A 14586-nucleotide genomic window follows, 5' to 3' on the forward strand; every position below is an offset into this window, starting at 1 on the left:
CATATGTACGCTGATGACACCCAACTTTACCACACTACCCCCTTCCCTTGACCTCATGGCCACCTCTGTACTGCCAGACTGCCTGTTTGGCATTAAAACATGAATGAGCTAGAATTCTTTAAATTACAAGCTATTTGTATCTGCCGTTTATTAAAAAATATTGATGTAAACATAATATTTTTTGACAGGTTGCCTATATGTTTATTAGGATACATGCCTATCTGTTTATCTTCCATCACTATTTATTATATATTATCCACATCTGCCTTATCTGACACACATACACATACAAAGGGAAATATGTTCAACTGCACAGTGGAAATGTGAAAATATAAATCAAACTACACAGCTGGTTGTAACATATTTCATTTCTTCCATACTTCGACTATGGTAATTTATGATTTTTCTTTATTTAATTTGTTTCAAATAATTTATGCTGCAGACCATTATAGTGGTGGAAGGCACAAATAATAATAGTATTTGTATTACTTTATCTGGTATTGTTTTGATTGTCATCTGAATTCTGTTGCCTAGAAATCATGCTGTGCGATATTAGTGTACTGATGCCTAGCTACTTGCGTGAAATTACTTTGCTTTTTAAAATAATTTTACCCATTTATTCTGTGCTAATATTGCACAACACAATTTCTAGATTTCCATGTTTTATTGATTATAGATGGGGACTGTTGTAAGGGTGGAGAGTACTATAGAGCTTCATGTTAAGTTCACATGAATTGCATCTCCCCTGTGTACAGAAGTGCCAGGCCACAATTTTGAAAGTCCCAAAACAGAGCAACATGGATGATTCTGAATATCAGGAATTTCAGCTATATGGAAAGGTTTCCCCTGCGCCCGCCCTCCTTTTTCTACCACCTGGAAGCTCACCTAAGTAGCCATTCTTAATGTGAGAGCCTGGACAATGCGTGTTGATGGGCTATTCAAATTTGGGGTGGAGTGAGGTCATCAAAGCCAACCCCTAGCTTGTCCTCTCGCAGTATCCGCACACACATTTCCATTTTTACAGTATATAAACATCATCTCAACCTCAAGATGATAATACAGCATTAAAATCAGTACGATGAATTCATTCTTCTTAATATGCACTGTAGAGTTAAGGAGCCGTTTTATTCCATTTTCCATTTTCAATCTTTTTTTTAGCTAGCAGTAAGTATTATGTGGTTCCTGCAGTCTCATCTATGAAGTTGGTGTGTGATGATATCACGCTGAAGGATTAATGATTATAAAATTTATCATGGAGTAATTAGCAGTTCATTTGGAAATAATGGCCTAGAAATCGACTGAAAAAGTTAAAAAGATGCGCACTTACCTGTTCCTGCTGCGCCCATGAGAGATCCCGGTCCTGAGGCCTCCATTCCCTGCGCATCGGAGCATGTGCACGTCGGGACGTCCGTAAGCTGGAGCTGCAGTCAGGGATAAATGGGTCATTTTCCAGTTGGCAAACAGTGATTAGTAGGGTGCTGCAGGGATCGGTGCTAGATCCTCAACTATTTACAATCTATATTAATGACTTGGATGAAGGGACCGAGTGTAATGTAGCCAAGTTTGCTGATGATACAAAGATGGGTGGGAAAGCAAAATGTGAGGAGGACACAAAAAATCTGCAAAGGGATATAGATAGGCTAAGTGAGTGGGCAAATATTTGGCAGCTGGAGTATAATGTGGGAAAATGTGAGGTTATCCACTTTGGCAGAAACAATAGAAAAGCAAATTATAATTTAAATGGAGAAAAATTGCAAAGTGCTGCAGTACAGAGAGACCTGGGGGTCCTTTGCATTAAACACAAAAAGTGAGTATGCAGGTACAGCAAGTAATCAGGAAGGCAAATGGAATTTTGGCCTTTATTACAAGAGGGATAGGTTATAAAAGCAGAGAAGTCCTGCTGGACCTGTACAGAGTATTGGTGAGGCCACACCTGGAGTACTGCATACAGTTTTGGTCTCTGTATTTAAGGAAGGATATACTTGCATTGGAGGCTGTTCAGAGAAGATCCACTAGCTGGTTCTGGAGATGAGGGGGTTGACTTATGAGGATAGGTTGAGTAGGTTGGGCCTATACACATTGGAGTTCAGAAGAATGAGAGGTGATCTTATCGAAACTTATAAGATAATGAGAGGGCTCAACAAGGTGGATGCAGAGAGGATATTTCCACTCATAGGCCAACCTAAAACTAGGGGACATAGCCTTAGAATAAGGGGCCGCCCATTTAAAACTGAAATGAGGAGAAATTTCGTCTCTCAAAGGGTTGTAAATCTATGGAATTCTCTACCCCAGAGAGCTGTGGAGGCTGGGTCATTGAATATATTTAAGGCAGAGATAGACAGATTTTTGTGAGATAAGGGAGTAAAGGGTTATGGAGAGCAGTCAGGGAAGTAGAGCTGAGTCCATGATCAGATCAGCCATGATCTTATTGAATGGCAGAGCAGGCTCAAGAGGCCAAATGGTCTACTCCTGTTCCTATTTCTTATGTTTTTATGGCTCTGGGCAGCCAATCAAGGTACAGTATTTTCTCATTCATAATAATGGGAACTCCGTAAGTAGGAGTTCCCATTATTATGATTGAGAAACAGCCCCCAAACACCCAAAACAAAATTAGAAACTAGAAAAAATGCATCACATATTTAAGATTAATTTAAATTGAACTTATTTATGTCTTATAAAAAAAATATATTTTCCCAATTTTTAAAAAAAGTTTTAAACTTATGGTTTAAAATAAACTTATCGTAGTGGGCAAGGTTTTAACAATTAAATGTGTTTTTTTTAATTTTATTTTATTATGTTTTTGTATGTTTTAAAACTCTTACACCTGTAACAGTAGGCTATGCCACCTGCCTTTATCAGGCGCGAGATTTTTCAGGAAATCAGCTGAGCAAGATATGGGTAAATACCGCATTCTTGCCCATCCGAATGTCCTGACTGCGGAGATACGGACGATCTGTCAAGCTTGGAAAAGCCCGTTTTCAGCGCATTGTGTGCTGAAAACTGGCTTTTGCGATGCCTTCCCGGGTCCGTACACACTCCGTACAGACCTGGGGAGGCTGGGATTTCTAGGCCAATAACCCAGATTTTTCTGGACTATACACTGTTAGTTAGACTTGTTTGTGCATGTTTAGATTTTATCATTTTTTACCCACAAAGTTTCTGGAAGTGTGAACTGATAATGGCGCGGTGGGGCATCTGGGACCTTGGTGAACAACGGGACAAACACTGTATCTCCTTAACCAATAAGATTAAAGGATTGCGAAATAATCAGTGGAAGGACTGAGAAGAAGGGTGAATTAGAATGGATGAATTCAATGGTCAAATCAGGTAGAAAAAGAGAAATAAAGAGGGAAAAAAGAGATTCGATTAAGAGAGAGAGAAAAAAGAGACAGAAAGGAAAAGTAAGAAAATATGTAAAAAAATATAAAATGTTATATTTTTAACTTCAACAACAATTCACAACTTGAAGGAGTGAAACTCCACACTTTTAATTGTTCACTTTCTGGACAAAAAAGGTTGATTGGTAGTCATTATCAATTATAGTGTTGTTAAAAGGGTATTTACGCTGTTAACTACGAACTTTCTGTAGCGATTTTAATGGGCAGTTAATGTGCAAATGCAGCAACTTCATGTAAGTCACAGAGAGGTTAAGGTCGAGATGCCATTTTCACGAAGCTAACAGTGGAGCGTAGCAAAACAGTCAGCAACTTGTGGCGATTCGCAATTCACCGGGTATCTTTTCCTCGCCACAAGTCGCTGGCTGATTTGCACTTTAATAACGGCGTGCGTCATTCACATGCCATTAATTTTTCAGCAAATGCTGGGCCAATATACTCTATATGCATTATATAACACCACTGCTAAATTTATTTAAAAAAATAATGGTGAATAATTCTTACTTTAGCTTCAGCAATGTCATGTAAAGCCAATCCTGCAGAGGGAGACATTGTTCATGAAATAACTCATTTTTTTTCTTCTGATGAACATCTGCCAAGCCTAACAGAGAAAACCCTTTATCTTGGTGATCTGAGTAATATACAAAGTGAAATTTGCAACAGATGTGCTGTCTATATTCAAAATTCATCTCGAGCAGGTCAGAAAAAAGAACAAGTGAACAATGAAAAGTATGCACTGAAAAATGCCAACACTAAAATCTACCTGATTGATAGGGTTGGCATGACATCAGTCTGATTTTTCTTCACCAGCTGACAGTTGAGCATATTGTCATCCCAGTGAAGATCCTCCTGTGGTATCTGTCCCATTACTAAATGGTGCTTTGGGCAAGGCATTTTCTCAGCTGTCATTCAACAAAAATAAAGGTCGACTTCTCTAAAATGGCAAGTTAAAATAACTTGCGAAATTTGGCATGTAAATGATAGTGATAAATCCATGATCATAGGGAGCAGTTTGCACAACGCAGCGTAGAAAAGTTCTTTTGTAATGAAAATTTTCACTCTGCAGTCACTTGAACTGAATTCTTGCATTCACTCCTTCCCTGTTTCTATTCCCACATTCACAGATCTTAACTACGAGCAGTCTTACTAGTGTTAATGCAGAGTGAATTTCCACGTGAGTTCACCTGCTCGTCCGCCATAACTTCAGTGGAAGAGCCTTGGAACCCCCGCAGAAATTCACTGCCTCAAATCTTTAACTTACTCTCAAAACTAGCACCACCTGCCTTCAGATCCTCTTTGCAACATTTGGTGATTTGCTAGTGGATTTAAACCGACACAGCTCTTCATTCTGATTGATTGTGTCCTTTATAAAAAACATTATACTACTGTATTTCACAATAATTTGTCGATCTCTCCAACCTTATTTAAATAGCTGATAAGAGATGGAAATTGTGAGGAAATTAAGTCTTTAAATAATAGACAACAAAGTCAATCTTACTCATTTTACAAGTATCGCTTAAATCATAGGACAGATTATTTTAATCGAATTATTTTGGTCTTGAACATTTGGGTTTTACCGACTAATGCAATGTTTCTGCAGTTAAATGTCATAGAGGTGTTGGAAGAAACAAATCAAGCCCTTGATTTTAACTCGGAGCAGGAATCAGATGTGCGGGCTCCAAAGCCGATAGCAATCTATGCGGCTCCCTGGAGCGCGAGGCCCAGGAGATTTTAACTCCTGGGTCTCATTAACATTTCCCAACGCTGACTCCCATCGGATGCCAGCGGTGATGACCTGGAGGCTGGCAACGCGGAGACTGTGCATGATTCATACGTCGCACAGTTGTTAAGTTACATCAGGGTCCAAAGTACTTAATTCCACTGACATCATCATTGGGCAGAGGGAGGTGGGGAGGCAGTCCACCCATCAAAATTGACCCCCATCTCTTTAACGCCTTTTAAAGTACCTAACGCTTGTTTTGTACAAAAGTGGTAAAGCTCAAGATTTACAAATCTTAAAAAAATTAAAGCATTCAAAAGTGAAAACCATAATCACAAATATATTTTACAAATTCTCTGTATTCATGCAAGCTTTGTTTTGTTTGATCAGTATTATCCTGGACAGTTATTCATCATTGACTCACTCGGGGTGAAATTTGTCTTCTAGAAAAAGAAAATTGAGCTTGGTAAGAAGGGCTGCCGATTCGCTGTTGCCTGTTTTGCACGACCTCCAAAGCCAATTTCACCCCCATTGACTTAAAAAACTTTAAAATTAGAAAGTAGCATAAATAGGAAAATTCCTACAAAGTCAGCAGCCAAAAGGTTAATGAGAAGTGGTCACAGGTTAGTAAATCTCTACGGCTTTTGACAAACTGACCATGCATTGTAAAACAGACTGATCAAAATGACTAATAACTAGGTTATTGACTCTGTGTGAAGTCAGCTGAACCATAGGTGCTGTGGACTGACCTCAATGTTTCTAGACAGACCTCAATCCATACAATGTCAATAACCTATTATTACATTTACACACATAAAATGTAAATCAATTCCCACATAAACATACGTTGTGATCTATTTATGTGCCATGGGTCTTGGAGAAATCAAGTCCAGACCAGCTAGATTAATTGATCTCCAATGCAAATCTTTGCTACCATGAGAGTAGAAAGAGTCATTTTTCCTGAATCCATTTTAACTTTCAATAACGTCTTCACATTAAAACTGCAGAAATTCCTTTCCATTTGCATGGATATTGTCATAAGGTTCAGGTGTGTTTTAAATGGACTCTCTCACAGAACTACACCTACCTACATTTCTATCGTGCTCCTCACGTATGGAGAGACATCCCAGAGTGCTTTACAATATGGTGGCCAGTAAATGGACACAAGACGTTTAGCTGCACAAATTAGCCTTTGTTTTTATTAACAAGTTCACACGATTACTTTAAAATTACATTTTATGTTAACCACAGATATCCATTTTTCTAAATGCTTGAGTATTTAAAAACATTTTTGGATAGGATTACACCTTGATTGTTACTGTTGGTTGAGAAGAGCCTTTTGGTTATATATAAATGTTCTGAATTCATTCATGCTGGTTATTTTCAAAAAGTCATTTATAACCTCCCTAATCAATTATTGTACAGCACATAAAATGAATTGCTGTTCTCCAATGTGATTTTGAAGTTACATCAATTATTTAAATATTTCTCTACCAATGAAATGCCAATCATTTTTTACCTTTTTTTATTTTCAGGGGTAGCATCGTAATTTAGAAAAGACTTTCACTTTTAGGAGCAAGATTTCAATCCAGCTGACACTTAGGGGTCAAAATTCGGTACCGTCGTTTTTGAGGCAGTGTCACCACCAGTTGCTGATTTTAGCGCCAGGCGTTAGGTGCAGGCTCAAACTGCCAAATTCAGTTTTTACACCCAAAGATGAGAGAGCAGCGCTAAAAAGTGGCGTTGCACACTCACCCTCGGGTGGAAGCTCAGGAGGCCTACTCAATTTTGCAATGGGAGGCTGCCGCCATGTTCGGAAAAAAACAGGAAGAAAAGAGAAGAAAAAAAATTATTAAACTTCTCCGATCCACACACACACTTCCTCACTCTTAAAACTAAGAAAAACATAAAGAAATACATAAAGGGAAAAACGCCTTCGTTTCTGGGTGATTCTGCCCGAGAGCCGCTCTTTATCCACCACGTTTTTCAGGCTGTATGGCTGCCGGCCAGAGGTGTCAAAGAGGCATTGTACGCTGGATGACGTCACCACGCCGGTGGCGTTAGTTGGCGCAGTGTTCCCTCTTGGCGCCTCTGCCAAAGAGCCGACTCAATTTCAGTCGGGGCCTTTGCCGCTCGTTTGCCGCCTACCACCGGCGGTAACAGGTGACGTCTACAACTGAATTTCAACTCCTTAGTTTGAAAGTCTGTATTTAATAGCTATAAGTGTCATGAGTGAAATGAGTTTGAACAGTTTTTTAGGCTCTGTTCCAACCCTCTGTGCCACTCATTGCCTTGAAAATAAAGAAAAGGATGAAATATTTGGCATTCCTTTGGTTTGCTGTTGTGGTTGCTGTATGGAATATGCGCTGTAAGATAGTTATCTCATGCTTGGAACCTGGACCACAGAGGGAAGCAACGGATGGATCATAGATGGAAGCCTGGAATCTGAGAAGTGGCAGCAAATACATTTATTGTTTTGCCATTTAGTATCGCAGTAGAGATTTCTGTGCATGCATTGATTTTGTTTTCATCTTTTTTGATTTTGATGATGGTATCATTTGAATATGATGGGTCAGTTGACTATTTGAATACATTGTTTAGTTTTCGGATTTAGGATAATTGGGTAATTAGTGATGATGTAAAAGAAAATGGAATCTCTATGATGTGTGGAGTGGTTCTGTGTTCATGTCTGGTTGCAGTTTTTTGCATCAGGAATCACAAATAAGATATTATTCAAATGTAGTCATACTTGTGATTGGGAGCTAGTCACGAATATGGAAAATATCTTCTGCGGTACTTGTACATTCAGGGATGGAAGGAAACAAAAGGGATCTGTGCCTTTAAATAAACAGCATTAAATAGTGAATAATATTTGAAGATAAATTGTGATTGATTTGTTACACACATTGCAATTTAATTAATTTAAAACAGTAGTGAGCCCAATATTTCTGATATTCCCCAGTCTATAACCTGTCAGCATATCAGTCTAAAAGCAAAACCATAATTTCCATCATTACCTCATTACATTGACTGGATTAAGGTGTAAATAGTTACACAGTGGTATGGTATTTTTTGAGAGATTCCCTGTGTAGGTTTTACATAATATGCAAATATGTGGAGATTACAAATATTGAACTAGATGCAGCAAAAATGCACATTCTGCTTCGTAAGCAAAGGATTAGTCTTGCTGTTGGTTGTGAGAATGGGTTACAAATTATAGTGTGAACCCGGATAATGTGCCTTTTGTTCCCATTTATTAAAATATGTTCCACCACCTGCTGCAAACTACTCTTTTTGTGCAATTAAATTGTGTTACGGATATTACTTTAAGTCAATTAAACACTTGACAATGTTTTAGTAGAGGCTTGAGTTGTACAGAGATTTGTATAAGTTTTGTGCAATTTAAATGCTGCTGTAACAAATGAAGAAATGGACATTGACAGCTTTCTACTCTGGATTGAATAGATTGACAGACAATCCTTTACCAACAGCAGTAAATGTACAGATAGAAACACATTGGGCCTAAAACAGGCATGTATATTATGATGTCATGCAAATGAGGGGAAAGCATCATCCAATGTATATTGCACCATTTGTTCCCTGGCAATGTTAGACACAATCCATGCCCGTGCATTCCTGGTGTTCAGCATTGCTAAGGGATTTGAGTTGGGCATTTAACATTTTAGTAGAGTGACTGATTGCTTTTGCCTCACCTGGAATATTGTGTTCAGTTTTGGTCTCCTAATCTGAGGAAGGACGTTCTTGCTATTGAGGGAGTGCAGCGAAGGTTCACCAGACTGATTCCAGGGATAGTTGGACTGTCATATGAAGAGAGACTGGATCAACTGGGCCTATATTCACTGGAGTTTAGAAGGATGCGAGGGGATCTCATAGAAACGTATAAGATTCTGACGGGACTGGACAGGTTAGATGCGGGAAGTCCAGATCCAGGGGACATAGTCTTAGAATAAGGGGTAGGCCATTCAGGACTAAGATGAGGAGAAACTTCTTCACTCAGAGAGTTGTTAACCTATGGAATTCCCTGCCGCAGAGAGTTGTTGATGCCAGTTCATTGGATATATTCAAGAGGGAGTTAGATATGGCCCTTACGGCTAAGGGGATCAAATGGGTATGGAGAAAAAGCAGGAAAGGGATACTGAGGGAATGATCAGCCATGATCTTATTGAATGGCGGTGCAGGCTCGAAGGGCCGAATGGCCTACTCCTGCACCTATTTTCTATGTTTCCATGAAGTGCAACCAGAATTTGAGGAGCAGCCCCTTCCAATAATGGAATAGGAGCTGCAACCTTGCACATTCCATATAAACATGGAACACAGACTCTTCCAGACCGCAGAAATTACAGGCGGCCTGGGAGCCCGTGAACCGACTTAAAAAACGATTGCACGGGACTGCTCCGTGCAACACCCTCCAGGCCAAGTCCCCAATAAATAAAGGGAGGACTCCTGTGTAGAGAGCACTCCATTGGGGACCCTCGCCTCCTCCGGATGGCAAGATGGGCAACAGCTCTACAAACATGTGAGCATCCTCACAGGTGCATACATTACACCTTCCTTTGTTGAATGACCTCAAACCACTGACCACCAAGAGTGTGGGCAAGCATTGGATTTCTTGGCCTCTCCCAATGCCACTCTTGAATCAAATACTCGTACCTAAATGCAGCAGAGCAGATTAATCTCAGCTTTTGATTTTCCCTCTGGGGAAGCATTTTTACTTCCCCTGCCCAGTGACTCAGCTGAGACAGAAATATACCATGGAGGAGGGAGGAACAGGGAATCCCGGGTATGAATTGATATATTATCTCTCCTTGACACTGTATTTGAGGACTGCTAATCTGTACTTTTGCATCATCTTTTATTAAGAAACCTAGATGAAAGACCAAGCTCTTCAGTCCTGATCACCACCAAGGTTTAAAGTAGGAGAGAAGAAGAGAGGAAAGAACACGCGTTAAACCAGAAATAGTTTGTTAGCTGACACCAAGCTCGTTTTTTTAAAGTCAGAAGAGATGATTTCTATGGAATTAATTCTGGATAGTCAGCTAGATGTAGCTCGGGTGCCACAGCTGCAGTTTCCTCCAATTTGTTGGCACAGCTAGGTCATTGAACAGAGCACTTTACTGGTGATGGAGCATTCCAACACAGGGAGAACTCAAAGTAACATGGTCCAGCTCACACAGCACAAACAAAGAGCATATGACATAGCTCATTTTAGACTTGGATCCTAGGTTTAAAAATAAGACTCATTGACAAGGTTTGTGCCAATGTAGCATTTGTTGTAGTTTAGCTTCGTATGCCAATCAGCATGTCAGTGTGGCTTTTTTAAGCAGTCTGTCTCAGGGACTGAGCATGCCAGAAAAGCCCTTAAGGAGTTGCTAACTTCTTTAATATCTTTAAATCAAACAGAAATATGATTTGTCATCCAAGTATGACATAAGAAGTGGAATAATCAGAAGGGAGAGTCATTCACTGTTTTCTCTCATCATGTATCTCCAAGCATCCAGTTTCAGAGCAGCCTGGGTGATACATTTCTCTCTTTCTCTCTCTCCCCCTCTCTCTCCTTACATTAGATAGAATTGCATAGAATGTACAGCACAAAAACAAGCTATTTGGCCCGACTGATCCATGCCCGTGTTTATGCTCCACATGAGTCTCTTCCCACCTCTCTTCACCTAATTTCATCAACATATCCTTCCCTTCCTTTCTTCATGTGTTTATATAGCTTCCCTTTAAATGCATCTATGCTATCTGCCTCAACTACTCCTTGTGGTAACAAATTTCATATTATAACCATTCTCTGGGTAAAGGGGTTTATCCTGAATTCCCTATTGAATGGCCTCTTTCCGTGCTGTAACACTCCGTGGTTCTACGACTAGTTCTCCTTTTTTGATAATTGAATAGTATAACTAGCCATCAAACCTCACCTCTACCATGGATTTGAGCACATACTGTGTGTGTGTGTGCGTGTGTGTGTGTGCATTTGTTTTTGTGTGTATATCTGGGTATGTGTACGTCTGTCTGTGTGTATGTGCGCGTTTGTACCTCTGTCTTTTCCTTTTATCTTTTCCTCCCCACCTAGCTCTCCCTCCCACTCGGCTGCCCGCTGGTTGTAGAGAAGTCTGCAGGCCAGTGCGTTCCCAGGCTTCTAGATTCAGGATTTTGTGTGTGTGTGTGTGTGTGTGTGTGTGTATTAGGTCCATCCAGCAGAGCCTGGTCCCCAATCATCTTGGCTCCCCTTGCCATTGGACCAAGACCTTGCTCTGTCAAGTTCATGTGATAGCTGGTGTGCAACGGCCATTCCACGTTAAAAGAATTCACGCACGGGCAGCTTCCACCCTCCTAAAATGAAGTTCGGGACCTGCAACATCGGGAGCCTCATGGACAACCCCATTTAGAATTCATATTAGTGTGGAAGCAAGTCATCCTCGACTCCGGGGAACTGCCTAAGAGAAGACAAGAAGATTGGATTTATTAGTGACTACCTTATATTTATGGCCCTTAGTTTTGATCTCCCCACAAGTGGAATCATCTACCCGATCAAAACCTTTCATAATCTTAGAGACCTCTATCAGGTCACACCTCAGCCTTCTCTTTTCCAGAGAAAAGAGCCCCAGTCTTTCCTTATAGACATAATCTCTCAATCCTGATTGTGAATCTTTTTTGCACCTTCTCCAGTGCCTCTCTGTCATGATTTCTTGGCTCCCACATGTCTGCGAGTTTTTTGCTTAGATTCTGCAAATGTTGATGCCCTGGCTCCTTAAATTTGCTTAAATGTGTATTATGTATTTTGTATCCAGTTTTTCTCCAGGCTTCTATATGTATTTGGAGAGTTCAATATTACTATTGTTATATTTTGTATTGATTATTAGTTCTGACCCCAGTCCATGTATTAATTTCAAGGCAGTATATGTTACATGTGTTATATTTATTTTGATTCTATCATTCTGACTCTTACCCTGTACTAGCAACAGTGGTGACTGACCATGAGTTGGATGAATTCTCTGTGTCTCCACATCAGCCATGCATTCAGAATCTTCTTGCGCTAGAGAACGTCCTTCCAGTTATGGCTGGTTTCATTGCCACACATTCAGCAGAGATGTCAGCCTTGGCTCAGTGATAGCAGTCTCGCCGTTGCATCAGAAAGTTGAAGTACCACTCCAGAGACATGAGCATATAAGTTGAGAATTTCCCCTGTGCTGCTTCCACTTCACTTGAAATGCAGCAGAAATCCACTTATGCCCATAAACGAGGTTTATGAAGTTACGGCAGTGGAGTGGGAGCAGCTTCAATGAAATTCCCAGTATAATGTAGGTTGATGCTTCAGTTCAGTCGTGAGGGAGCTTTGCACTGTTGAAGGCACTGCCTTTCAGGTGAGATGTTAAGCTGAGGCCCTGCCTGCCCTCTCAAGTGAATGTAAAAGATCTCTAGGAACCATTAAAAAGAGAACAGGGGAGCTCTGGTGTCCTGGCCAATATTTGTCCATTAACCAAACTCACTAAACTGAATATCTGGTTGTTTATCTCATTGTTGTTTGGAGAACCTTGCTGTGTGTAAATTGGCTTCCATGTTTCTCCACATTACAACTAAGCTTCTGAAGGGGAGTTTAAAATGTATATCTATTTCTAGTGCTATTTAGAAAGCATAACCTGAATATAATTCCAGTCACGTAACAATATGGTGTTTCTTTTCATTGCTGATGACCGTTGCATTTTCTCTGTTTCCTCTCAACAGGAAGAGTTAGAGGAGAGCTTGATAGCATATGAGGAGGAAGAAGAGGACAGAAGTGACAAGGTAATTATCTTTGGAAGACTTCTGTTTTCCCTCAGGTACCAAGGACTGTGGTTTTTAGACCCGATGGAGTCCTGCAGACTGGAAAGAAGTAGTTGAAGAGTTTGAGTACAGATAATTGGACAGAGCTGTTTATCATCCTAACAAGTGTTAGTGTGTACATTGTGAAGTGGAAAGTGAGCAATAAATCCTTTTCTCTGGCCCGTGACTGGGTCAAACGTATTTTTTGTGTGTATATGTTGGTGTGTGCGTGAGTGCGCATGCACGTTAGGAAATAAGAGTAATTCAGCATGTCTTTGTAAAGGTAAGAGTAGTGACAAACTTCTGAAGGACAAAATTGAGTTTTAGAAATGGTGCAGCAACTCCTGGTTGGCAAGAATATAAAGTAAATCTCTGAGTGAATATGAGAAATTGAAGTAAGTTCAAATCTTTTAAAAATGAAAAGCAGCCAGCAGCCATATGAATGAAATGCTGAATGTAAGGCTATTTAAATTGGCAACTATTTAAATTTCTATTTCATTTGCTGCATTGTTTTCCTTTTCACATGTGATTCTTGATATTTATGTTAATTTATGTCAAATCCATTTTGCTGTAGATTTTGACACAGATTTTATTTCTCATAGAAGGTCAAAATTGCTTAATCATAATAATGGCATATAATAGGAAAAATATAACTGAAGAACGTGCTGTGCTCAGTGCACGAAATAAGCTGGGCTTTATTAAATATGGGTCCATGAACATATAGAGAACTCTTATTGTTAGAATGATACTAATAAACTACAGCAACCAATGACAAAAATGATAGAAATACATGTAGAATATTGGATAAATGGGGCTGGGGTTGCAGTCCCAAAGTCCAAGTCGGTTTGTAAATCTCCAACTTGAAGCTTAAATGGTTTTGTATGTCATACAAACACCTGATTAATGTTTTATTTCCTAGCACTTACCTTATCACTTGCATTTTTATTTATATACATATATTTGACTTTTTTTTATAACATACTTATCTATGAGATACAGTGTGATTCTAGGATATCTCCCTTCTTTTTCCTTGCAAGAGCTCCTATTCAGAAATGTGTTTATCCTTGTGTAATCAGGGAATGTAAATAATGTGTTGGAAGTGTGCATTGCAAGTGCTATGCCGTCTATTGTAGGACATTAACATGTTCCAATCGTTTGACTAACTTGTATTAGTGTCTACTGTTAAAGTAATTGACAGTATAACAATGACTAAAAGTACTAGTGAATGATTTTGATGAGCGCATGTTACAAGCTTAAACAACAAAGCAAACAATGGGGAGAACTAATCAGTGATCCTTAACCTTAAGTTTGTTTCTTTTTTTACTTGTGTTAATATGGAGCCAGGAGGAGCAGGAGTGCTGGGAATACAGCAATACTGCTGGCCCATGCTCATGTCCCCCCTTCCATTGCCACGCTCCCTCCACTCCCATACCCCCAGTAGCATTTAGCTATAGTCCATATCGAGCCAGATAAATTTCCCAGGCCCCGGACTGGTGAACTGCATTGGGATGCCCAATTAATGTAGATGAGGCCCGAGCCCCAATTTACCATCAGTTTCAGGCTTTCATCTTCAGGCACCCATTGCAGGATGGCACTTCCAGCATGAGACTAATTTCCCAGCTAATGTAGCTAATGCTAGGACATTAG

At 39.8% G+C, this 14586-nt stretch overlaps 1 protein-coding gene across 5 annotated transcripts in view; it reads left to right on the forward strand.

Annotated features, from left to right (window-relative positions):
• mctp1a (multiple C2 domains, transmembrane 1a) overlaps nt 1–14586 on the forward strand; it is a 979537-nt gene that overhangs the window by 870242 nt on the left and 94709 nt on the right. For all 5 annotated transcript variants that reach the window (XM_070884895.1, XM_070884861.1, XM_070884869.1 and 2 more), the window contains one exon: nt 12862–12921. In XM_070884895.1, the coding sequence (XP_070740996.1) occupies nt 12862–12921 (60 nt within the window). The remainder of the gene's footprint in view (nt 1–12861; nt 12922–14586) is intronic.

Source organism: Pristiophorus japonicus, chromosome 1 (assembly GCF_044704955.1).
Source record: "Pristiophorus japonicus isolate sPriJap1 chromosome 1, sPriJap1.hap1, whole genome shotgun sequence".
Lineage (NCBI taxonomy): Eukaryota > Metazoa > Chordata > Chondrichthyes > Pristiophoridae > Pristiophorus > Pristiophorus japonicus.